Below are 26,329 nucleotides of genomic sequence, written 5' to 3' on the forward strand. Positions count from 1 at the left end.
TTCAAGCTCGTGGTGCTGCCGCCGTTAGAGCCGATCCGGGCAGAACAGGTTTCTGCCAGTTTGGGTGTGTGGCTGGCTGGCTGCTGTTGTATATGCACTAGAGACTCGTAATCTCCCGGAAGCCGAACTGTCCTTGTTGCAATGGGTGATGCTGATGACTCAATAGGCTGCCGGTACTTGCAAGTGCTCAAGACAGAGCTAGCAGCGTCCCTCTGCAGAAACCGGAGTCCCTGCAGCCGCTTCCCCCTCCGAGTTGGCAGTTTGCAATCTTTAGTCTGAATGTTCTAAGCTTGGATTTCTACTGTTTCCCCCCTTTCAGGGTGGAAGAGGAGAATGCTTTTTCATGCTGTCAGGTCTCTTAGGCTCCCGAGGAAAGATAATTTTTGCTGGATTATTAGAACTGCGTGGTATACTGTGCTAGTTCACTGATGGCTCCTGTGAGTTTCTTCACTGACTCATGTATGTCAAGTTCTCACACACAATCTAAAATTGACTTGAAAGGTAAATTTTAAAAGGTACTGCAAAACTAGTTTGGTCCAGAAATTCATAATCACAGTATTTCCTCTTTCTACAGCAGCAAAGGATTTTTTCCTTCAGTTTTGCTAGTAGTGGTTGAAAGAGGCTGAAAACCAGAGACTATTTTATGTGTATACATTTAAAGGGCTCACACTAAACCTGCTAACTAGCCTTTGAGGGAATAAATAAAATTTTATCAACCAAACAAAAACAAAATACTCAAAGGGTTATTTTTTATGTTTTTAAAGGTTCCATAAAGCTCAGTTAAATACAATAAAAACTTCTCTGTGTGTGTAGAAAAAATATTGGATTGGGAATGGATCCACTTCTGCCTTTTAGTATGATTTGGGTGGCTCTCTAGCAATCAGAATCTCAAGGAAACTTAAGTGTAACAATTCTCTCTTTCAGTACTGGAGGCTAGGTGGGGAAATGTTTTACCCGAATTATGAATGTTGACTTAGAAATTAGTCCTAATATATTCAATGAAGTTTGAAAGTAAGTCCTGTTGAAATCAGGTTCAGACTCTAAGTGCAGAAAATGCCACTGAAACCAAAACTTCTTAGGTGGAATTTAACGATATTACAACATCTTTGGTTGTAAGCAGCTCACAGTCTAAATGTTCAGGTTGGGCAGCCATATAAAGTATATAAATAAATAAAACACATGTAACTAGCGTTTTTACTGCAATTCTGGTTGCAACTGGTTTCTTCAGTTCAGATAAAGTTGGAAGACTGTGGGAGAAACCTGGCAGAGCCCAAAAGGATGTCAAGCCAGCTTAGAACAGTATGTTTAGAGCCATTTTAAAGCAAAATGTATTTAACAGTTCCTTTGATTTGAGGATGACTTTTCAATCTGTGTGAGCTAAACACTGAAGTCTTTCAGATGGTTTGGAACTGAAGTGCTTAGAAGACTTAACCAGCATCCATGCTTGCTGGGATCATATTACTATTATTTTTATTATTGTTATTTCACATCTAGAGTACAACATATTGGAGAAGGCTGTTTTAAGTGAATTTTCTAACTGGAATAAGGATAAACTGTTTCTGTTGAACCTGAGTTACCATTTTACTAAAATATATTTAAAATATTAACTGATTCTCTAGCATTCTTTGTGGAAATAAAAAGACAGCTATAGGCATTGTTTGTTTTTTATTAGAATAATATTCTCTCCTCAAGCTTAATAACTTCCCCCCCCCGCCCCAAGCTTAATAACTCTTGATTCCCACAATTTATCTCCACAACATTCCTGTGAAGTAGGTGAGGTTGGGATAATATTAACTCTTCCTAGGTGAGCTAAATGAGAATTTGAAGCTTGGCCTCTCTCATCTTCTGCCAGCATTCTGACTACTGTATGGGAATAATGTAGATAATATTTTTAATATGCAGCTGCAGAAAGGCAGTGGCCTGTCCAGACTCCCCAAGGACTGGGGCATGGCAAGAATTTGATTTAAGTTCTCCAGCCCTTGACTTACGGTTACATCAACAAATTTCAAAGGCTGATTGCGTATGTTTGTTCAGTTTCTGGAAAAAAACACCTTTTGGCCAGATAAGCTGTTTCCACTTCAAACAAAAATGTATGACGCTATATGCACTTTTTTGTTTCTACATGTTCTTTTCTTCTTCTTTTAAATGTAATTTTTATTAAGAATTTTGATTACAATAGTAAAAACTAATAGAAACTAAACTTAGAGAAGGAGAATATAAAATAAAAATAAAAAGTACAGGAAAAAGAAAGAAGAAAGAGAAAAGAAAGAATATACAAAAGAAAATAAATATATAAAGAAGTGACTTCCAACTTTCATCACAAGTATAAACAAATTTAGTAACTCTTCACCCCCTTTAAGGTTACAAACATATCTCTTCACCCCATATCCCATCCCTTATCTATGAGCAAATCCATATAGCATCAACTTTTCAATCCTGGTGTCAGCAAAAAGTTCATAAAGGGTTGCCAGAACTTTGCAAAAAAAAAAAAAAGTCTTTTTTTAACCTTGATTAAATACACCAACTTTATATTCCTTCCTTTTACTTCTAACAGTCTTAATCTTTCATTCAACCAAATATTGTTGTAGGATTTGATTTCTCTTCTCTTTATCCCATCGTACAGATTTCTTCAAGGCTTTAACAAGCCTCTTTTGTAAATCCAATAAGAAAACATTTTCCAGGTCATTCTCTTGATTTATCATTTGTATTTCCCTTTTAATTTTTAAAACTTCAGCCAGTTTCTTTTGCATATCCAGTAAAGTGTCCTTTTCCAAATCATTCTCTTGTCCTGTCATTTGTAGTTCCACTTTTGGTACTTTCTCTGTCTTGTCAGATAAAATTTCTAAAGTCATAAAGTAACTTATCTTGGTTATGACTTATAATAACCAGGACAGCCAAAATAAGTCTGTTTCCCACGAGAAGCTATTTATTTTTTATAGTTAATTCCAAATCTTATGGTAAAAGTCAATATTCCAAATTTATCTGGACCCTTAATCTGTTTATTAGATCAAAATCTTTTTTAGCTTTTTGCTGTTTATTTCAAATTCTTAAAGTTCTTAAGCTTATAATTAATTTTCTTTTGTTCAGAGTTGAAGATAAAACTCACCCAATGACTTTTCAAACTTCTTCTGAAGGTCTCTAATAGTTTTAAGATGGTTAATAGGCAATTTCTGAAAGCGATTAGAAAGTAAGGTTTGCAAACTTAGTGTTCTTTAAAAGGCTCTGCCACGCTTGCGAGCAGGATGGCTAATCCCTTCATCTCCCAGCATTCAAACTTGCAGAAAACTGCTGTCCTGCAGTCTCCTCATGACGAACAGCTGCCCAGAGTCCATGTGGGTGATCTCCCGTCTTCTTATCTGAAGAGGTTCCAAGGAACCAGTCTGTCCACTGGTTCCTTGGTCTTTGCTATGGTTGGCAGCTCCGCTTTTGTGGAGATGACTTTTCGCTTTTCCCACCCCACCCCCAGAAGTCAGTTTTATTCTCTGAAGCATGTGCAATGGCATTGCTTGAAGATAAGTTTCAGGTTTGGCTTTTTTTTTTAAATCAATCTCAGAGTTCATCTTCCTGTACAGACACCTGCTTGTAGCCCTGCATATGATTGCTAGCACTCTCCATAGCAGTTCAGACTTCTGATTTCCAGAGTCCTGAGTGGTAATAATCATTGCTGTGTTCAGTACTTGAACTTTGACTTTTTTGCCCTCATTTCATTCATCTCAGATTAATAAAGTAAAGCCCTATCTCATTTAGACTACTCAGTTGGTAGAATATGGAAACTTGCCACTTTGCCATGCTGACCACAAGTTTGTAAGATAAAGGAAACTTCTGCTTTGCTAAGCTGATGATTCATTAAAGAAAACATTTTTAAAAATCTAGTCAAACCTTAATTTAATTTCAAATCAAAAAGCCTACTTCAGTGGTCTAGAAAATCAAATTCTGATCAAGATTGTAAGAACAGTCAAATTACACAAATAATATACACAATGAGAATACTCTGTCATTACTGTTTGATCATTTTTGTTGTTTTTTGTTTTAATTAGAGTCTTTCAGAAATAAGCTTGTATGTTACAAATATATACATAGTAGTTTGGGAGGAGAAAGCAAATAGCATTGGAAAGCATCTTGTAATATATAGACACAAATGGAGGACATGAGGAATCAGTGGGAATGTACAACATGTGAAAGAAGAAGCTGTTCTTATAGTCCTATGGTTGAATAGTACCATACTGAATAGGATATATTTATTTCTCCCTGTAGTTTTTGGGAAAATGTGGCATTAAGGGAAGTATGCATCACTGCATCATTTCATTCCTTGTGTGATACTTTTAAGATTTGCTGACAATTTTGCCCTTGCCCAGCCTACTATCCTTTCTAGCATCCTGTCTAGGTATCTTTTAGGTACCTGCAAATCACCTGCAACTTGGCCATAATTGCTAACCATATACTTTGAAAATTAAGAGCCTTTCCCTCTCCCTCTCCCGAATGGTAGCAATTAGTTCTTGGGCATAATGTATAACGAAAACTAACTACAGTGTTGAGGCACTTATTCAAGGGGGTAACTGAAGGGGAAGAAAGGTGTATTAGAATTTGATGTGTGACAAATTGCCAATAATAAATCCTGTCCTTTTTATTCCTGGATAAAAGACAGAACAAAAGACAGTACAAGATGCAGCAGAATGCAACCTGAAGTTCCAGCACCAGCCTTTGGGCTCTGGTCCCACTCACTTCTGATTCCATTTGCTTTTGACCCTTGCCCCTGCCTACTTTTTTGTCTCTGCCCTCTCAGAGCTTAAATTGCTCCTGGCAAGCTGATTAATTTTTTTCTGGAGACATTTAGATTCAAAGTGATCAAAGAGTTATAAAATATTTGCTTTTTGAGTTGTGAATTGCAAGAAGAAAAGGGGTAGGTGGGTCAGGTTTGTAGTCATAACCGAGTTTCTTGTTGGACAAATGACTATTAATTTCACATGGTGGTGCATTCCTTTTGACTTTGACTGGTAATCAGAGCCTAATGATTTGTACCAAACAGTTCTCTCCAAAGATGGCTTATAATGATGTATTTACCTGTTCAGGTATTCTGAAAAGAAGTTTTCTTTCCCATATAATTTATCTGTAGAAGTGAAGTTCTGAGATTTGCTGAAAATACGGTGAAGGAGCCAGATGAGTTTTCCCTCATTCTTTCTTTTGGAGTAGGGCTGTCTTTAATTCTGGATGTGATATCTTTGTCTTTAGGAAAGCATCCTGCATTCTTTGTGCTAGTTATCAGACAAATTATATTAAGTAAAAAGCAAAGGTTTGTGAGAAATAAGCTTCAACATGTTCTTAAAGGAAAAGCAGAGAAGATGAAACCAACACCTCGCCCTTGGGCACAGTCATTGCTGGAAAGCCCTGCCTTGCAATTTGGTGTCCCTTGTTTGTTTCTGCCTCTGTTGTTAAAGTTATATCTGCAAAAATAAAAAGTCTACTTCCTTCTCTTGGGATATTATTGTACTGTAAAGTACCTTTGAGCAGAATCATTTTATCCTAAGACCAAATGCCAGGTTGGAGTATTCATAGTGCCTAGGCTCGGAGTTCAGCTTATCCTGTCTCCTGTATTTCATTTAGGAAAGATTTTGTTTACAAATTCATTTCACTTTGTGGATAGTAGTTAGAGATATATTGAGATTTACCAATATATATATATACTTTTACCAATGTGTCCGGACAGTGGAATTATTGGATATCTGGCATGGAGAAGATCCAGAATCTTTTCTAGAAAGCCTAAAATTTCCCAGTCTAGCCTGCAGCCCTCAGATTTGTTGGGGTCTCCTCTCCAAGCTCTAATTATGTCTGACTCTGCTTACTAAAGAGATTATGAACTTTACACATATTTACTGTTTAATTTTTGAGATCAGCCAGGAGTGGCTAGGTGCTGCCACTTAGCTGGACATTATGATTAATAAAGGTACAGATTTTTAAACCTTGACATATAAGATCCAAATCATATACTGTCTGCAGACTCTTCTTCTTTAAGGCATTGATTTCTTCTGCAGTGTGGTAGCTTTTAAGGTTTGTTCAGAACAGGAGGGAAAGCGTATAGTGAATAAGGGAAGTTCCCACTCTTCTGACCATTAGAACTCTAATCAAACTCTAAAATTTAGGAAATCTTCCTTCTTTCTGAAGGAAAGGCTCTTGCTTTGGAGTACTGTATTGATATACTAGGCTAGTAGAGAAGACAGATTGACACCCAACAGCTGGAGGTTGTTTCAACTTGCCACTCACCAAACCTTACTGGGTTTAGAGGGAGTTTGGAAGCATTCCTCCAATCTGATTCACTCAATTCTGTCCTCTGTGCCAGTTTCTCACTGGATCTCCCACTACTGTATTGTGAGGGAAGTGGGAAAATAAAATTAAAATGTTCTTTTGTTGTCTGCTTCCTTCTTGGTGACTGAACAAAGTGTTAACGATCGTAAAAAGAGGGAGAAATACATTTTATTGTATAAATGGCGAAATATATTTTATGTATTTCATGTTCACATTTAAATTAATATGCATACAGTAATAAAAGTGTACCACTCTGGAGGTTCTTGAAACATGAATCATAATATGTTCATGTTTCTTCAGTGCTGTAAGTCCTGTTCATACATAAATGAATCCTAAAATTGTCAGCATATCTCATATTTTTCTGAGCTCACGAGGGCTGGATACCTGTTGGTGTTCTTCTAATGACGGCTGACCTTTCCAGGCAGCTAAATAAACAAACTAGGTTCCTTGATTTATAATAACAGATGTTTTTAAACAATTCAGTTTAGCTTATATTACAATAGAAAAATTGATATAAATCAAGGGAAAATATATAGGATATGTTGCCTGAGCAAGCCACCTCTCTCTGTCCTGGACTCACTTTTAAAATAAAAGGTAAAAACCATATAAACTTACCCTATTGACACTCTGGAAATCCCTATAGATGTCTCCAGGACTCGAGTGCCTCTTGGCTATCTAGGACAGAGTAGGAACCATAGTAATGTGTGGTTTCTGCTCTCTCTAGTTTCAAGGTAGGTAACCACATGGAACAAACAAGATCCACACCAAATGTTTTTTAAAAATCAGAAACTTTGTAAGGTCTTAAATCCCTCCCACAAAGTAATAACTTTGAAGAAGTTGTTTATTTCTCAGGTAAGGAACTCAATAGACCCCCACGTGCCCCTCCCCCGGTTAGCTAATAACTAATCTAGGTGAAGCTATGGTTTGCAGCTTCTGCTTATACTGGCTAGCATTGCTCTAATCACTGAGACACCAAGTAGTTGCCCAGGTTTCTAAAATCCCAGGAGGCTGTGCCTCAGGCTTTGCAAACAATGCCGAAAAATGTTGCTTTCGCAAAAGGTGCACAAAGATGTTTTGGCTACTTGTTTCCCAGAATGATAACCTTGACATTCTAGGGGGCATGATTTGGAGAGATTTTCTCCAGCTGGCACCTCCTAGATAGATGTGTTAGATTTGCACCTTCCAACATTCCAACATGCTGACTTAGAGTTCTGAGAGTTATGAATTCAATGCAGCTGGAAGGTGCCAGCTTGGAGAAGAGTGACTTCCAGCTTAGCTCTGTTTGCTGCCCACTCAGATTGTAGATGCATGTTGATTCAGGCAGAAAACTACCATCCTTGGCAAAGACATTGTTCAGCTTTCTCTCCTGAAAAAATTATTTTAGAGAATGCTTGACCCTGTCCTCTCCCCTTTCTTGCTTTCCATCGCAGCAGACAGCAGTACCTACCCAAGTTTGCTTGATTTTAAAAACCACTAAGCAGTGTCAGAACTAATGCATGGATGGGAGGCTACCAACAAATTCCAGGATTGTAGGCTAGTTGAAAAAACATCCTGGAAGAAGGCAATGACAAACCACATCTGTTACAGAGGAAGTCATAAGGATATGTCCACAAAGTCAACCTCATGTTACCAGCCAAACTCAGCAACAAGTCTGCATCCTTAGGAAGTTTTTCAGCATCTCTATCAAGCCTGCATGCATATGCTGATCAAGGGCAAGTGCTCTTGTGTTGAGTCCTGCTGAGAAGATCATATATTGTAAAAAACTCAAAAGAAGTCTTTTAAGCTATTCTGGTATTTAGAGCGCAGAAGTGAGTGGGGGGGTGTAAGCTGGTTAGTCTCCATTTCTCTTTCCAAGGATGACACATCATGATCCCCAGAAAGATTGCTTACAAAATCCTCTTTATTATGTATCTGACTACTTGGAAGGGTAGAATATAAGGAATATTCCCCTGCATTCAGTAATGACATGGAGTTGTGTAAATCCTTCAAAAGAGGTGCCTTGGATCATACAGAAGTATATACAAAGCACCTTCTTTTATACTGTTAAAGCAGCCATGCCTTTTTCCAGGCCCACCCAGGCGTTTCAGAAGCTGCTCCTAGCTGTCTCTGCCTATATGTGGAGATGGCTAGGACCAGTGTTTAAAGTAGCTCAGTGTTCTGGAAAGCAACACAGCTGCTTTCATGAGTCAAAAAGAGGTGCTTTATTCTGAAGAATTTGTTTTGAATAATTTTATATCCCAATTGACTCATAGCTCATTTAGATGTAGAAATGCAGTCAAAATTTGCCCTTGCAAAAATTCAGGTCCAGTCTGAGTGCCACACATTTTTTAATCTTCAATTCTTGTATGGATGGTGAAAGTATCCTTTAGTTAGATCTTTAAATGCAACTTTTACAGTATATCACAGTGTCATGGATTTTTTTTTTATTTTATTTTACATAGCTGTAGGCTGATCTCGAGAGACCACCAAGAAATCCTACCACTGTAGATTGGCAACTTGGAAAAAATCTCAGAAGGAAGTAATAATAAACCATTTTTGTATTCTTCTGGAGAAGACTACATGAACTTAGTTTGACTTGGAGACTTTACTGTTTTTACCCTAGATATCCCCCCATCCCCCAGCAAGTTTCCCTAGTAATGCTTTTCTTTAGCTCATGGCTCGGTTGCTGGATCTTTGGCAAAACATCCGCTCCGAACAGGTGTAAAGAAGCATGACTATTTGTATGGAACTGTGAGATTTAACTACAAGTATATCCTAGTGCAGCTCTTAAAATACACCTTTCTAAGAACATTGATTTTTACATAATTTTCCAAAATATGTTCTATCTTTTATTAACTTTTCTAGTGAAGAATGATGGGTGGCAGCCAATTCTGTTAATTGCTGTTGTCTTTGCTGTGGTAGTACCTGCTTTCTTGATGTACAGGAAATCTGAGATAGTTCTTGTTCTGCCTCTCCTTAAACAGTGCCCTTTTATTTTATTGCCACTTAGGGAGGAGATATTGGTGATGCAGTTTTGGGGATCTGAGTAGAGTGGGTATTCTCTGCTCCCCAGAGCTGTTTTTTGGGTTGATGCAATGGCCAGGAGGTGTTTCACAGGCTCTGGCATTGGTGAGTGGAAGGAAGCTCCTGATTCTGCATTAGTGGGAAGCAGAAAGGAAGAAGAGATAATGAGAATTGTTCTAAAAGAAAGGGGGAAAATGATACAAAAAGGAAGAAGGAAAAAAAAATCAGAAAACAAAGCAAAAGCATAATACACATAATGCATGTAAAAATAACAAACCAGCCTTCATCCTTGACTGCATAGAATTATATTGTCAGTCTTTCCATTTGTTGGTAAAAAGCCAGTTTTCCCTCGCTCAGATTGTTGAACTTTTGTGTACGGTTGGGTGTGGAAGAAGCATACATTAAACATTTGCCCATAATTACACTGGCTTCCAACTTTTTTCCAGGCGCAGTTCAAGGTGTTGGTTATCACCTTTAAAGCCCTAAATGGCATGGGATCAGGATATTTGTGGTACTTTCTGCCCACTAAGACAAATAGGTTGGGCACACTCCAATCCCTTCCCTTAAATGCTGTCATCTGGTAGGACTAGGAAGGTGTCTTCTCAGCTGTCCCTGCCCTGTAGAACTTTCTTCCCCCAGAGATCCGGAAGGCCCCCACTGTCCTCACCTTCCAGCGTTGGGGCAGAACAAGGCTGGAGGCCAGCAAGGTGGAATGCTGATGTGTGGGAAAGTTGCCCCGGGGCGCCAAGAGTTTTTAGTGTGGTTCCTTGGATGGTGTTTTTTTGCTTTTTTCTTTAATGTTTTTATAGCTTTGTGAGCCGCCCAGGGTTGTGGTTCATAATATGGGTGGCTGTATAAGTCTTTTTAAAATAAATGAATAAACTACTTTCAATACCGTCTGCAAAAGGCGTTCCAGCAGCGCTTTGTATGATTGACTCTGACAGTTGTTTCAGAATTGTAATTGTAAAAAGTCTCAGATTTGGCTATATGAAAATTCTTACATAGATATAAAATAAAGCTATCAACTTAGTGAAAGGTCTAGCACTTCCCAGGCAAGTTGAGGGATTGCCGTTGCCTGGGATGACTTTGGAAAACTCAATCTCTTTTCTATACATGAGGCAAATAATTATTACCTACACAAGCTTGCGGAGGAAATGTAATGAAGCATCGCCTCTCTCTTTTTGCAGAAGTAACTTAATTATTTATTTTTAAATGAGTGCCTCTTGGGAAGCTGGTAAGCAACTTCCCAGTGAGTCATTTAAGTTCTTTATACATTTTCTCAGCCAGATTTTCCAACACATGACTTAGTATAGACAAGGTTTTGTGGAAAACAAAATCCTGTATTTGGAGAACAATGATTGTTTCTAAGAAGTGGAATTCTGGGACTTAAACAAATTCTGCACTTTTATTCTGTATCCACTATTCATTCTATTGAAGTTCTTTCCCATTCATGTGCTTTTCCCCCCCTCATCTTCTGAGTGTTTTGATATTTTGCCAGGCATTTTCTACATGTTTTCAAGCCAGAATCTTGAGAACTTTTTTTGGGGTGCATGGAAACAGTGGTTTTAAGGCTGTTGGAAAATGACAGTGCAGCTCATAGGGAGCTCCCACTTCAAAGATAGAGGAGTGGAAATAAGTGCTTGCAGGAGATCATGGGTATACAGGTAGTCCTCACTTAGTGACCGCAATTGGGATTGGCAACTCAGTTGTTAAGCAAATAAGTTGCTAAGTGAAACCATGACTGTAGGTATGATTTTATGTCAACTTTGCTTTGAAGGTCATAAATGCGGGGATTGGCTGTAAAGTTACTTTTTCTTCACTGTTGTAATTGCAAATTGACACTAAATGAGGCAATTGCTAAACAAGGACTACCTGTATGTAAATGGGGACTGTTCCTGGCACTGTGGATCTCTAAATATTTTTTCTAGTCCCATTAAGGTGAAAATTGTGGATAGTTCAGGCAGTGATATTTTTCTCATTCTGATTACTTTAACATTTAGTTCCAGGTAGTTCTCAGTTAACAACTACTTGTTCAGCAACTGTTCAAAGTTACGACGGCGCTGAACAAGTGGTACTCATGACCGGTCCTCAAAGTTCTGGCTGTCCCAGCACCCTCTTGGTCACATGATTGCAATCCAGGAACTTGGCGTCCAGCTCACACTTAACAACGGTTGCAGCATCTCATGGCCATATGATCATCATTTGCAATCTTCCCTGCCAGCTTCCCTAAGCAAAATCAATGGGGAAGCCACCAGGGAAGGTCACACACTGCTCCTATAAGTCACTCCAGTTCCTGCTACCTTCCCGTGTGCCCTCCCACCCTCCAGACCACCCATCCCCTGCCCACTTGCGCTGCTGCAGCCACTTACCCATCTGCCGACCTGCTTGTGAGCCTCCCAGGACTTGTGACTTCCTGTTGGCTTCCCCATTGACTTTGTTTGTGGAAAGCTGACAGGAAGTCGTGAGGAGGTCCTCACTTAACAACCCGTGATCCTCGCTTAACAACAGCAACAGGGATTGATGACCGCATCACTTAGTGATGGAAATTCCGATCCCAATTACCATTGTTAAGCGAGGATTACCTGTAACTTAAAACTTATCTATTTCTTGAAAGTTTGTAGTCAAAGGAATAGAATAATTTATTGGTATTCTTAAATTTTAGAAAAAATGTCAACCGTCCTTGTTGAATTTATGTTGGTGCTGTTTGCACACAGAGAAATTCATTTTCTTGCACAGTAACAACTTGTCTGTGAATGTTTATAGAGTTGCCATATCTAAGGTGCAAAAGTCTAGGTAACCACTAGATAGTAGCAAGTTCTCTTTGCTGCCATGTAGTGGTCACCCCACCCAGATACGGTAATTCTAGTTTAGGCCTATCCAGTTGAGCTGGAAACCTGTGTTGGGGTAGGCATGGTTTGATCACATATGTAGGCTTGAACAGGCTTTTCTTGATACATTCTCTTCCCTCTCTAAGCCTAGATAGCAGAAATAATATTATCTTGTTAGAATTGCTCTGTTTTAATAATTTTTTAAAAATAATAATAAAAAAGCATATTGGAATAATTGAGGAGAGAACCTGAATTGGCTGTGGCATGGAAGGATGGAAGCAGATCCTGGGAGACAGTAAGTCCAGGATTTCAATATGGTTAGAAATATGGCCAAGACACAATGGCAAGTCAGGCATTTTTCAGAAACCCCAGGGTTGTATGTCCTCCCACCAGGCATTTTGTTTTCCTTTTATTTTCCTGTCCCTTGAGCCTTTTCCAATCACAGTTGCCAAAAATTATTGCTGTGATTTCTTGCCAATTTTTAGTGGGAAACAAAAACTGTAGTGCGTACCCCCAAAGTAGGTTCAAACAGGAAAGAGAAGTGTACAAAAATATTCAAACTCTCCAGCCCCAGCAAAATCCAGAAAATGTCCGTATCAGGAATACGACTTTACCCTTTGCATCTCTGTCCAATCCACTGCAGCCCATGGCCTCTGTGCAGCCTCCAGCTACCAGAAGGTTGCCTGTTGTGGCTGCTGCAAGTGTCCTCCCTAAAGGAGAATCAGTTTCTGGAGTCCGAGTCAATTCCTGATGCATTGATAGATCAGTTACTAAGAAGCAGCTCCCTATTTTATTAGAATATTATTGGCAGCACCTCCCTAAAATAAACGTAATAGATCAGCAGTAAATCAAAACATATAGGAAACCTCTGAAAGCTGAGGACTAGATGATTGTCCATTCTTGCTCATGAATCTTTTTTAATGCAATCCTTTCCCCCTCACATACCTTCCATGGAAGCTTCATTGCCCATGACAACACTATGCCAAGAACATGACCCATAGTACCTATTAAAGTGTTCTGTTATTTAAAAAATGTTCTTTTTTTTTAATGTAGGCATGGAGACCAGCAGGCAGGCAGGCAGGCAGATCAAGCAGTACCATATTGGTTCAGCTCTGCTAGGATGTATTAGTAAGAAACACGGGAACAGGAAGGACTTGGGTGGAAGGGTTTGTTGTTGAGGCATTCTCTGGGTTTGGTTATATTCCATTGTAGTGCAGTTCTCTTAAATATTAGATTGAGGCCTTGGCCAAGAATTCTTCTTGCCCTTAAAATAGGTGGAGCGCAGTGTCCCTTCAAAGACACTGCTGGGGCTGTTTGGCAAGCCACATGAGACAGGCTTACCTCCTAGCAATAAAAGCCCATGGCCAAAAATTGAGGCAGACTCAGATTCAAAATGAAAAGTCTGCCAAATAAACTCAGAGAGGGACATATTAGCAATTCAAGGAAGTATCACACCAAGTATGCTTGTTTTTCTCATTTTATTTTTGACCTAAGATGGCACTAGAAGTTGATTGGGTTTGGATAATTCTGCATCTTGCATTTGCCAGGCAGTTCTCATGCACGTTTTGCCTTTGTAAATTGATTAATGCTGATGGGAAAACATGCATTTTCACTTCTAATTTAAAGTTGTGCTGTCCGAGCAAAAGTATGCCCTATGAATGACGTGGGGTTGCCACTAAAAGTTACCTTATTCAGTATTGCCATATTTATTGGAGTCACACATTGTGATAAGCCATACTGTGTACATTTAGCATACTGTGTGAACCCAGTCACTGTAAACCATGGCTTATGGCTTAGCATGTTGTACAGTCTTAGTCACTTAGGGTTTTAACTTCAAAACATTAAAAAAATCAGAGCTTCTTGCAGGTTAAGAGCAGCTTTATCAGGCACAGTGTTGCATTTGGCCTTTGAGTAATGTTTTGGAGGGCAGGACAAAAACTCCATCTTATTTCATTCCATTTTAAACTTAACTAAATTTAAACCTAATTCATATGATCAATCTGTTATGTGTCTAATAATTTTCCCTGTCTGTCATATTACCCATGACAAGAGCTTTGAAGGTCTTTGCGGTCACACCCAAGGCTTTGTGACCCACCTGTAACCTTGAGACCTAAAATTGTGTCTTATGCAGGCCAGGTGACTGTGTTCTCCCTGTCTTCTTCCACACTATGCAGAAATTTCCCCCCTCTATCAGATGTACCATGATGTGTGTTTCTGTGTTGTGTGTGCTGACATTGACTGCTGCTGACAGTAATGAGGAAATTAACAGTGCAGTAATGTTGTGGCATGAAGAATGTATTAACTTTTTGTGTCAACCTACTGTCTCAGACCAACCTATCTCACAGGTTTGTTGTGGGAAAAAATAGGAGGAAGGAGCACAGTGTATGCAGCCAGTATACTGAGTGAAAGGCAAGATAGAAATCTGATAAATAAAGAAAGCCTATGACTGGCAACAACGGTATCTGTTTGTACCTGTTGGCTCCACGCGGCAAGCAAATGTAACTAACGAACTGTCCATGGCTTGATTAGCCAATCTTAGGTTATAGAGATGGAGTGAATTTTGATCCAGGAGTGCTGCCTTCAGTAGCAGACAGGCACTGTTCATAATAGAAAGAACTGAGTTCCCCCAGTCTAAATAAATTTTTTTTTTTTAAATCAAACCTTGATAATCTTTTTTTTTTTTTGTCCTGTCCTATCACCTACTTTTAAGAGTGTGATTCCCAGCACGTCTTTGAAGAGACTGAAGTTTGTACTCCCCTGATTGATTCTCTGGCAGCAACTCTCAAAAAAAGTGTTCTCCAGGCATATTCTCCAGCATTACCAGTAGATGATCTTGCAGGCTTTTGCATGTAGAGCACTTTCTTTACCACTAAGCTACCATTTCAGTCCTGATATGGGAAGGCATAGCACCTGAATATAAGTAAGATTAGCTCTAGCAGCATCTCCATGTTGCAGCCCAACACATCTGGAACATTCCAGATGATACTTGTCATGTTTCTTTAGTTTCCTCCTCCTCCTTGCATGTGTACCTTCTTCCTCTTTACACTGTTTTTGCAGGCAGGATGGCATCACCCACCATATTTTATGCAGGTGCTTTCTGGGAACCTGCTCTTGGAGAAAAAAGGAGGAGGGCGAAATCCCATGTACTGGTACTCTTAGCTTCTTTAATTAACCTCAATTATTCCAGCAAAACTTATATTCATTTATTCATTAAACCTGACCCTTGCCAGAGAATATATCTGACGTTTGAGCAGACCCAACTCCTGAATTCTTGACTTGCACAGAGGATGCTTTGATTTTTCTCTCCTTTTCTCTTTGCTGTCTCAGGGCTGGGTTTTGTTGTTTTGTTGTTGTTTTGTTTTGTTTATATCCCAGCATTTACTCATGCCCCTCATTTAACTAGGTCAGTCTTACCCCTTCTTTCTTTTGTTGTGTTGACTGACTGACCAAATTTGTATCTTCAGCTGCACATTCTTTCCCCAAGGTCTTTGATACACAACTGGAAACATCTGTCATAATACTGGTCTTAGCTGGACTCAGCTAGCCTGTTCCACCCACCTCCGACTGCTTATGCTCACAGTGTCTCCCTGTCTTTGATATTCCAGCCGGTTCTCTCTCCTTTCAAGTGTCATCCTCTGATAACATTCTTACTGTCCTTGCAGATTAGGCTGGACTGATGGTGATGTACAAGTAGCTTTCCACCGTGGAAATTAAGTCAGTTTTGTCCAGTTCTCAGCAGATCAGACTATTGGCATCTCATAAAAGTGGGTACATGTGTGTGCAAGCTGTAAAAGTTACTGATCTGCAGACAGTATTTGCCATTTATTGGTTTCAGTATTGTGGTAGGATGGTGAGCTTTTAAAAATGTATAAAATCCTTCTCTGGCAAAGATGAACTGGGTAGAAGTGCATGTAAGTGCTCTGACTAGGTACAGATACTACTGTTTTAGGTCTGCAAGCTATTTCTTTGGGATGTACTCTTCCTGCAGACCCAATACAGCTGATAAATACTGATCTGGGAAGTTCAAAAACTGTAGAATCCTCATAGTTCCTTGAGGTGAATATAAGAGGTTTTCTAAAGCAAAAAGATGGCATCATTCAAAAATGGTCAGCAGTACAGTCCTAGATCCCTCTTAATAATCTGGTGGTGCTATTGAGACTTTAAGGGGCTTTGTGTATGTCCCTAGTATGTTAAAGGTGTTCATAAAAATCCCTGTACTACTTGGGGCATTTGGGCATAAAGGAGGAGGCTTTGTTCTTCTGTAGTTCCAAGTTATAGATTACACTCCATCAGGAGTCACCTTTTTTCTGTCCTTCCTCAGAAATGCAGGAGAAGCTAAATCTTCCTGAGGGCCAGCAGAAATGGTGCTGGTAGGTCTGTTGGCTGCTGCATCAGTTTCTCGGTCCTTTCTGCATAGTAATTGAGGAGACTGGGTTGTCAGTCCCTGGACCTTGGCTCCAAGGTCCAGTGCTACATGCTTGGTAACATATTCACAAGCCTTCCATGACTGCACAGAGTAAACTGTGATCCCTATCTGGGAATCACATGCCAATTTAGCTTAAAAAGAACAGTGTTGTCCCCCCTCGGTTATATCATTTTATAAATACAGTGGTTGGGATTTACAATACTGTTACAATTATTGGGATTATCTTCCCACAAGATGCTAACTTTTATTGATGTTTTACAAGTAAATAACATAAACATATTAATAATGCAATCACCTTGTAGAAGGAGCACCTTGATCTTCTTCCCCTAGATGAATTGTTTTAAAACTTAAATCCAGTGGCCCAGTTCATGCATAGTGCTAAGCTATGGCTTGTATTAACTATGTTTTGTTGAATAAGCTGCAGTGGCTGGGTTCACACGTAATGCTACATTATAAGCCATGGTTTATGCTAAACTAAACAATAAATTTTAAAAAAAAAATTGAATGAGAATGGCAGTTTCAGTAACAAAGCTAAATTGATTTGGTCAGTGACACCAGTACAGGAAGGCACAATAATGGAACAGATCCAAAGTAATGTGGACTATAGCACTTTTTCTTTTGGAAAATGTCCATTTGATTTGGAAGTATAAAATTTCATATACATGTGGTGCAAAAGTAATCAGTTAATAAAATAATACCACATCTCTCTCTCTCTCTTGAACTTTTGTGCAGCTTTCAGCTTCCCAAGAGGATATGAAGGATACTTCAGAAAGATTAGAATATATTTTCCTTTGCTAGTTAGCAAAGCATGGAAATAATTTACCTCGTAAATCAAGGTATTTTTCGTTTCTCTAGAGCTTTGTTTTTCAAACTTGGCCACTTTAACATGTGTGGACTTCAACTCCCAGAATTCTGGCTGGGGAATTCTGTGAGTTGAAGTCCACACATCTTAAAGTGGCCAAGTTTGGACAACACTGCTCTAGACAGTTGGAATCTGAGAATAGGTACTGTCTGCCTTACTCAAGTGGATGCCTTCCAGATAGGTTGGGGTTCAGCTGTCTATAATCACTAGCTTGTGTTGACCATGCTGGCTGGTTGTGGATAAGGCAAGCTAACATACCTGAAGGACATGCATATGTGGAAGACTGCTTTAAGTTATGATTGGTCTACCACACAGAAGCTGCCAGAGCAGATTGAGACAAGTCCTTAATGAGATGGGATGTTGTTTGCAATTCTGCTGCAAAATTAATACACAATTTGAAAAGTCAGATTTATCTAAAACACAAACAAAATAAAATTTTAGCAGGACATAGGCTACATGCAAACATTCAGATATCTTTCTGGCTGCTACTGGAAACCACCCTTCTCACACCTATGTCAATCTGACTCAAGTAGATCCAAGGTTAAGTCAGATTGACATAGGTGTGAGAAGGGTGGTTTCCAGTAGCAGCCAGAAAGATATCTGAATGTTTGCATGTAGCCTATGTCCTGCTAAAATTTTATTTTGTTTGTGTTTTAGATAAATCTGACTTTTCAAATTGTGTATTAATTTTTGTACCTACAATCCTTACATTTACATTTTAGGCTTGTCTTTATGCTGCTTGCAGTGACTCCTATATCAGATATTAGTTGCATGTCCTAATTTTTATCGTTTTGAGGATCTAGGCAAAATTGCTTTTCTAATAAACGTCTAATTCTAGTAAGTGTAGAGGAGAGTTCAGGCATGACAGTTCATACAGTTGGAATTCCTATAACTGGTGTGGGGTCGTGATTAGGAAGAAAAGATGCTACTATTATATTATGGTAGGTAGCAGAATTCTTCAGAATTCTGGGTTACAGTAAATACGCATTGTACTCCTACTGGAGGAAGTAGTTAAGTAAGCCATGGAAAGTTTGTTTTATACCCTTCCTAATAAGGGAATTTGGGTTGCTGTCTTAAAGACATTTTGGATAAATATACTTAGGATACTGCTGATAAATATCACTGGGTTACTTATAGATTAAAATGGGGTTTAAATATGACTTTCTCTGAAATTGGACCATCCATAGAATCTGCAAATTTTGTTATAGAATTTGACCCAAATGGTTGGATTTGGGGTTCCTGTAAATGAGGGGTAGAATTCTTAGGTGAGTGTGCAGATTTATGGTAAATTCCATTAGTTTCCTTTCCATAACCTTTTACGAAATCACCACTGTGAATACAATTTGATGGTATAATTTGCTCTGGCCAATACTTATGTTTCTGCCTTCTCCATGTGATTTTTTTCCCCCAAATAATTGCGTATGAAAATATTACTGATAAGTAGTTGTTGAAAGCAAGATAATTAGGACAGATGCAAATGCATATAGACCTTGGATGACTTTGAAGATTAACTGCTTTACCAGGCAGGTGTGGTTTGCCTGGTAAATTTAACTCTTTTTGTAACCCCTGGACATGGCTTCTTTCTCTCTCTCTTTTCCTTTCCCTGTTTAACTACCTTTTCTCCATCTTGAACTTATTTATTATTTTTGGCAGTTTCTGTTGGAAGGAGGGAGGTGAATTGTGTATTTGCATGTTTCTCTGTGAGAATAGTTAGTGTGTAAAAGAATTAATTTAAGTGAGTTTCTTCTTTTACAGGCAATTTAATTACCAGAAATTCAGATATCCTGGCCCCACATGTGTGTGTATGGTTTAGGTATATGGTTATAATACACACATTTCCTGGGCAATGGGTAAGTGGAGGGAGACAAATTTTCAGGACTGATTTTAGCTGGAGTTAACAAACCAACAAGATCCCAAGCAAGCATTGCAAAGCATGTTGCTTTTGTGTTCATTGCTGTTGTTGTTGTTGTTTTCTGTCTACTTTTTTTTCTTGAGGAATCATCTTAAATTTAGGGTCACCTTTTGAGCAAAAATAGATGTTGTATCTGTACCTACAGCCTGTGTATGTGTGTTTCTTTTAATCTCTGCTTCTAATTCTCTTTCCTGCAGAATTTTGGGAATGCTGCAGTTGATCTGAAACATCCACATTGCCTCTGAAGAAAAGAACACACAGGGAACATTTACAGTGTTTGAATGTTTTTAAAATAACCATAAATGTTCATGAGATGTCTCCTACAACTGTTTTCCTGATACCATGGATATTCTGCTTCTTAAAACACTGGTGTTGGTCAGTTGTTTTGCTGGACTTTTTTACTATCATCCAGGCCTTCTTTTTAACTGGGAAAGAGCAGTTTACAAGAAACCAAATTTCATAGTAATTTTGGCAGACGATATTGGATGGGGAGATCTTGGAGCCAACTGGGACCTAAAAAAAGGTACACCTAATTTGGATAAGATAGCACAGGAAGGAATGAGGTAAGTTTCAAACCAAACTCTAGTGTTCACATTTATTTACAACTTATTTAGAGGGTGTAGACAATTGTTTAAATTCTACAGGATTATGGGATTGTGCTTATAGTTGTGTATTTTGTTTGCTTATTTATCACATTTATATTGCACCACAATCAAAAGCACACTTTCAGCAGCTTACAACATATGACAAAATGATAAGTAACAATAAAAATGAAAGATACAAAAAACTTACAATCAAAAATACAGAAACATCCCAGATAGCATGTTGCATCAGCCTCCTCTGGAAAAGCTGTTTTCAGCAACCTCCAGAAGGCAACTAGAGTTGGGGCCAAGCACACTTCCCACAGAAGGCCATTCCAGAGAGCCAACCTGATGGTGGAAAAACAATGGCTCTAGGCTTCACCCACCTCCTTGACCTCCCAAAAATGGGGGACAACGAGCTGCTTCTTGTGGCATGATTGAAGTGGTTGGGCCAATTCCAGTAGAAAAATGTGGTCTGGAAAGTATATGAGTTATTTTCAGAGAATACTTGGTTTATTTATTTCTGAAATGTATATGCTGCTCAATTCCAAAAGAATAATGTATCACAATAATACAAAAGTAAAATAGAATTAAACAAACAAAAAAACCTAAATGCCTAAACAGAATAAAAATCCATTTCTTAGCCAATGAGTATCCAGAAAAACAATACTAACAGCATTAATCCCCCTTTGCAGGAAGGAAACTTGTCATACTATCAGTCCCTCAAAACTTTGTAAAACAGCTAGATACTGCTTTCATATGCAGATGGGGGATAAATTTATTTAATAAATATAGGACCTTGAGTGACTCTGGTGAAGGTTGATTACAGCTTGACCATTACTCAGTTGGACTACTGCAAGGCACTCTTCATGAGATTTCCTTTGGAGAGGACTGAGAGGCTGTAGCAGTTGCAGCATGTGGTGGCCACACAGCTGACAGATCAGTCCAGCTGCTGCCAAAGAACACCAACATTAAGGACATTGTGTTGCTTCTGGTCACTACCTATAAAGCCTTATATGGCATAGCATCAAGATACATCTGGCACCACCTCAGCAAAATTGAATGGGCTAATCTGGTTCAGACATCTAGAGAGGAATATCTAGAATCCTTCCTTCTCTGTGAGAAATACATGGGAGTGGGCTAGATGGTATGTTCCCATAGTCTGGGGGCACATTTGTCTCCTCCCTCCTTGCGTTTTGTAAAATGGTTAAAACTATTATATTACCAACCCTGAACTAATTGTGGGCATTCATCCATATGTTTATTTTATTTTTGTTTACTCTTGTTTCTCTTTTGCTTTCTTGTTCATCATCCAGAGTCTTAACTGATGGGGGATATCAATAAATATGATGACAACTTTAATTAGTATTCATTAATTTGATTAGTTTATTCTTTTGTCCTGGCCTTACCCTTTTCTGGTAAGTATATATCCACAATAGATACATGCACAAATATTGTCATATATATATATTTATTGGCAGTGGGAAGGGGAATCTTCATGGTTGGTATCATCAGGAGATGGCACCCCTAGGTTGTCACAGTGCATAAGTAAGGCATTGTGTAGGATTTTCATCTGGGCTTACACATTTTTCCCCCTGATGTCTACTCTTTTTCCCCACTCTCTACTTTTTCTTTTGTGGAGTGACGGTCTAAAATTCAGGGTCATGTTCCTTTGGGGTAACTAAATTGTTATTACTATCATCATCATCATCATCATCATCCTCAACCTCATTGTCATATAAACTTGTATGCTGCCCAACTCTCAACAATTCTGGGTGGCTTTTGCAGTAGAATTTGGAAGGGTTAAAGGGCAGGACACTTCTGGTCTAGGTATGATGCTCACTATATCCCAACATAGTAGATGGGAGTATATAGAACACTGCGGTATATGAGGATTCACTATTTGATAGGTCTTCCTTCATAGCTCTTCCCAGAATTTCAAGAGCACTGTATATACCCACTCACATACATATATGCATCACTTTGGTTGCTAGCTGTACAGAAATGCTCAGGAGCATGGTAGTTCTAAAAGTTCAGCTGACAACCACAGCTGAAATAAATAACAGAAAGGCATAAGAATGTGTAGATTACTGTCACTTTTCCATCCATTTCTGAAGTTATGTTCCTTATGCATTATATTTTTTAATCTGTCAATTACAAGTGATTTCCAATATTTTACTGGCACCTTTTCCTCCTAAAAGCTCAGTCTTTAAAACTGTAACTTGCTTAATATCATACATCTCACTAAACATGGGAGGCAGTCAGTTTGAACCACTTCTTCTACTGCTACAAATGCTAATACTATGACATGATTTAATACAAAGATGCTCCCTTTTAATAAATACTGTAGTTGTGTTTTTAGGATATACTGAGCATTTATTGCTCCTCTAAAGACGTCAGCTCTGGCTATTAAAACTTCCTCAGGCAAATGGTAAAACAAGGATTTGAGATAGCACCAGTGATAGGGATTTCTGTTTGCTTAGTGTGCACATTTTTATCTTCTGTTATCTGTCTTGAACATGTTTGCTTCATACCATTTTGGCACATACACAAATCTTGGAGAACAGCCAGTCAGCCTTCTTTCTGCTAGTTATAGCTCATTTCCCTTTAATAGTGCAAGCAGGAGTAGTGTTTTGTTTTTTCTCCTGTTTTTGCAGAACAATTTAAGAGCAGTATATATATTGAGACATGAGCCCCCCCCCCCTTTTGCATTATTTTGTTTATTTTTCTATTTTGGTTGGTCATAGAACTGCAACATAGAATCCAAATAGCCTGTTTCCGGTTCTGTATTTCATTTCAAACACATGAAAACCTGTCCATGCTAGCAGACCACACCAATCCACATTCATGGCAGGATGCGCTTCATTTCCTACATGATTACAGTATATCACTCACCTCAGCCTCCCTTTTCTCCTCTGTTTCCTCTCCCTAACATAGTGAATTCCCTCGGATACGAAGGGAAGAATATATATACAGTAGGTATTACAGGAATAAAGCTGGTGGAGCAGGAACTGCTGGTTTCCATACCACACAGAACTGTTATAATCAGCATTGATCAAGTGCCTCCCAATCTCAGGGTTGTGAAGAAACTAAATTCTTGGTTGACACAAAGAGGCAGGAGGAAAAAGCCTAGAATTTAACTCTGGAACATACACATACAGGTGCACACATGCTTGTGTGTGTGCGCGCTCATTTATTTATTCAATTTATATATCAAATTTGTCACCGCCCATCTCGTTAGAAAATGACTCTGAGTGTTTTACAGAAAAGATAAATATTAATTAAAAATACTACACACACACACATACACACACACACATATATACAGGTAGTCCCCAGTTTAAGAACGAGTTCCGTTCCCAAGGTCTGTACGTAAGCCAGAACAGTATTATTGTATAATACTGTATAAGTAGTATTGTGTAATGAACTCGAACCATTGTGTATTTAACTCAAATTTTGCTATAATAAGCTCCATTCTTAACTATGGGTCATCTGTAAACCAGGCATTCTTAACCCGGGGACTACCTGTATGTGTGTGTGTGTGTGTGTGTGTGTGTCTAGGCATTGGTTGCTGTGTACTACAATGGAGACATCTTCTGTATTGCGTGGCTTCATTCTTGTCTGCAGCAAAGAAAGCAATCTGTCCGAGTCATGTCTATGAAACTTGTGTAAGTCAGTTCCTGAATAAAGGGTTTGTGTCTGGAGAGCTGATACTTAAAGCCAGGCTTGTATGAAGCCTGACATGTGTTCTGGAATTTAAAATAACAAATTGTTGCTCATTACGTACAGCAAAATCATTTTAAAAATACTGAATGCCTACAAGTAAATATTCAATTCTGTTGTGGCAAAGAAAACTATTCCTTAAGAGCCGATCATAAAAGATGATGACAAAGGTAGAAGCAAAGTTTTGGCTTCAAAACCACAGCTATAGTATTTGAAAATGTGATTTTTGCAAACTTCAGATATTAAAACATATATGCACAGATGAGCATACTTCTTATCTGTATGCATACACCTTAAGTGTGTACTCATAAGAATTCAGAAGAGAATGAAATAGTGCCAGTGAATGTCACTGTTGATGTCAAAGCCACCTCACCCCAAACATATTTAGAAAAATTTGCACTTCTGATTCAGTTGCTTTTGCTTGAATGAATTATCTTCATTCAGTGAAAAACTGGAAAGAGATAAAGCATGGGCTGCTATCTGGAGTGTGGGAAAAGCAATCAAATGCTCCATTAAATTTATGTAATGAATTGTGCATATGCTCTATATTTAACAGGTCCACCAAGAAGCAATCTGAAATACTGTTTCTTTCCATATTTCCTTACCATTTATATATTAGAATATACAAAGTAATTTATATAATTTTTCCATTAATCCATACAACATTCCTATAAGGCTGGTAATGATGACACTGTAGAAAGCACGGGACGTATGGCTTTCTGGTCACTATTATGAAGTAATATTTGAACCAGGGATTTCTGAGCTGACACACTATGCTCCTACATTGAACTAACTCACTCAAGGAATGAGATGCTTCTTATGGTTCTGCCAAATGCTTTTACCCTTTTATTAATCAAATTCCAAAAATGTGTTGGTTACAGATTCCCCCACCATCACACACGGAAATCATGAGATAATCCATCCAAGTAATTGTATTGATTTCTTTGCTATTGCATTTATTTTTATTTCACTTGCAACAAATTATTGCTAATTTTTTTCATAAAATGTTTCAGCTTTGTTTTATGGACCACAGGGGTTTTAAAGATGTGCCAGTGATAAATGGACTATGGGCTCCACTCAGTAGGATTCTCCTCACAACTACAAGGACAATATCAAAACAAGAGTCTTCTCTGATAAAGATTTAAAACTGCCAGTTTGTTATGGATTATTTCAGTCAAATTCTATGGCTAGGTTGTAGTTTGTTTTATTTGGAGTACTGTACGTACATTATGAGAGCCAGTCAGTTCAGTGGGTAAAGGCACTGGACTAGAAGCCGGGAGACTGAGTTCTAGCCCTGCGTGAGGCACCAAAGCCAACTGGGTGAAACTGGGCTAGTTACTCTCTCAGCTCTAGGAAGAAGAAGGGAATGGCAAACTACTTCCAAAAATGTCAAGAAAACTGTATGGACTTATCCAGGTAGTCACCAGGATTTTTGGAGAGCCAGTTTGGTATAGTAGTTACTGGACTAGAAATCAGCAGATTCTCAGTTCTGATTTACAGACACAAAGCCAGCTGGATGATTTGGGGCCAGACACTCTCTTTTAGCTCTAGAAAGAAAGCAATGGCAAACACTTATGAAAAGGAGTCATGACAGAGTCGACCCCCCCCCCCCAAGAATAAGATTTAAAGACACCCAGTTTTACTTAGTTTGATTGTCTGGCCAAGCAGACTCTTGCTTATGAATCCAGGACTTGAGAATGTACATCAACTTTCCTCAAACTGGTGTCTTCAGGTGTTTGGGAGTACAGCTCTGATAACTTCTTTTGATAATTGCCCATGTTGGCTGCAGCCAATGTATGTTGCAGTTCAAACATTAGTAGAGTACTGGGCTGGAAAAGACTGTTGTAGACAGAATCGTAGCATAGCTAATTCATGCTTTGAATCTTTTACTCCATTCTTTACAGTCAAAGTTAGTTAAAAAAAAAAAAGGCCAGTCACATGATGGCTTTTCTTCATCCTACATGGGGAAAAAATAATTAGCTTATATTGTGGTCTCTGAGTTTTGAAAATTCTGGAATGGCTGACATTTTCCTCTTTAAAGTGAAATGTTAATGTAGAGGATAACATTCAGCTGCAAAAAAAGTCTGATGACTTGCCCCTTATATGATGCAGTCTCAAGAATGTTTGTCCTGTGCTTTGGACCTTCTGGTCTTTGATGTCATCAAATGGAATAAATTACCCTTTAACTATGTTAATCAGCACATCTCCATTCCAAACTCTCCATAATCCAAAAACTTATTTTGGACATTCTGCATCTCAAAATCTGTAATAGGAGTGAGACATTCCAAAAGTAAATCAATCACATTAGTCACACAAAGCAGTTCTTTTAGGGAGTGGGTTTTCAGGAAGATGTTGGATACTGCCACCCTGACTGAAAATGTCGCATCGTTGGGAGATTTGTCCTCTAGGAAGACAGCAGCATTGATTTTCACTTGGGTGTCTCATGGATGGTACGCAGCCTTGAGAAGCCGAGTTAACAAACGTGCATCCCACATTTGCACTAATTCCAAAGTAATTATTTCTGTGTGTACACATTTGAATTGTCTGGGCACTTTCCCCGTGTACTTCTAAGACAACACAGGATATAAACATAGCAAGCTTAATGCCAGTGTATGTCAATAGGAGTTTAATGAAAGGAACAACATAAACCTCCAGATCCATTGGTGCAAAAGTACACTGAGTGTATGAGGATAA

At 38.6% G+C, this 26,329-nt stretch overlaps 1 protein-coding gene across 4 annotated transcripts in view; it reads left to right on the forward strand.

Annotated features, from left to right (window-relative positions):
- Positions 1–26,329, forward strand: part of ARSG (arylsulfatase G) — a 125,432-nt gene that overhangs the window by 22,552 nt on the left and 76,551 nt on the right. For 3 of the 4 annotated variants that reach the window (XR_015795726.1, XM_088138305.1, XM_088138306.1), the window contains exon 2: positions 19,529–19,894. Coding sequence is in view for 2 of the 4 variants with exons in the window: in XM_088138305.1 (XP_087994431.1) it covers positions 19,674–19,894 (221 nt within the window). In the remaining 2 variants the exon portion in view is untranslated. Of the gene's footprint in view, positions 1–19,528; positions 19,895–21,228; positions 21,331–26,329 lie in introns of those variants that run through there. The other variant, XM_088138307.1, reaches the window with a different exon arrangement.

Source organism: Python bivittatus, unplaced genomic scaffold, assembly GCF_059951505.1.
Source record: "Python bivittatus isolate LINGU-HERP-01145 unplaced genomic scaffold, Pbiv_v1 ctg000220_np1212, whole genome shotgun sequence".
NCBI classification, from domain to species: Eukaryota; Metazoa; Chordata; class Lepidosauria; order Squamata; family Pythonidae; genus Python; species Python bivittatus.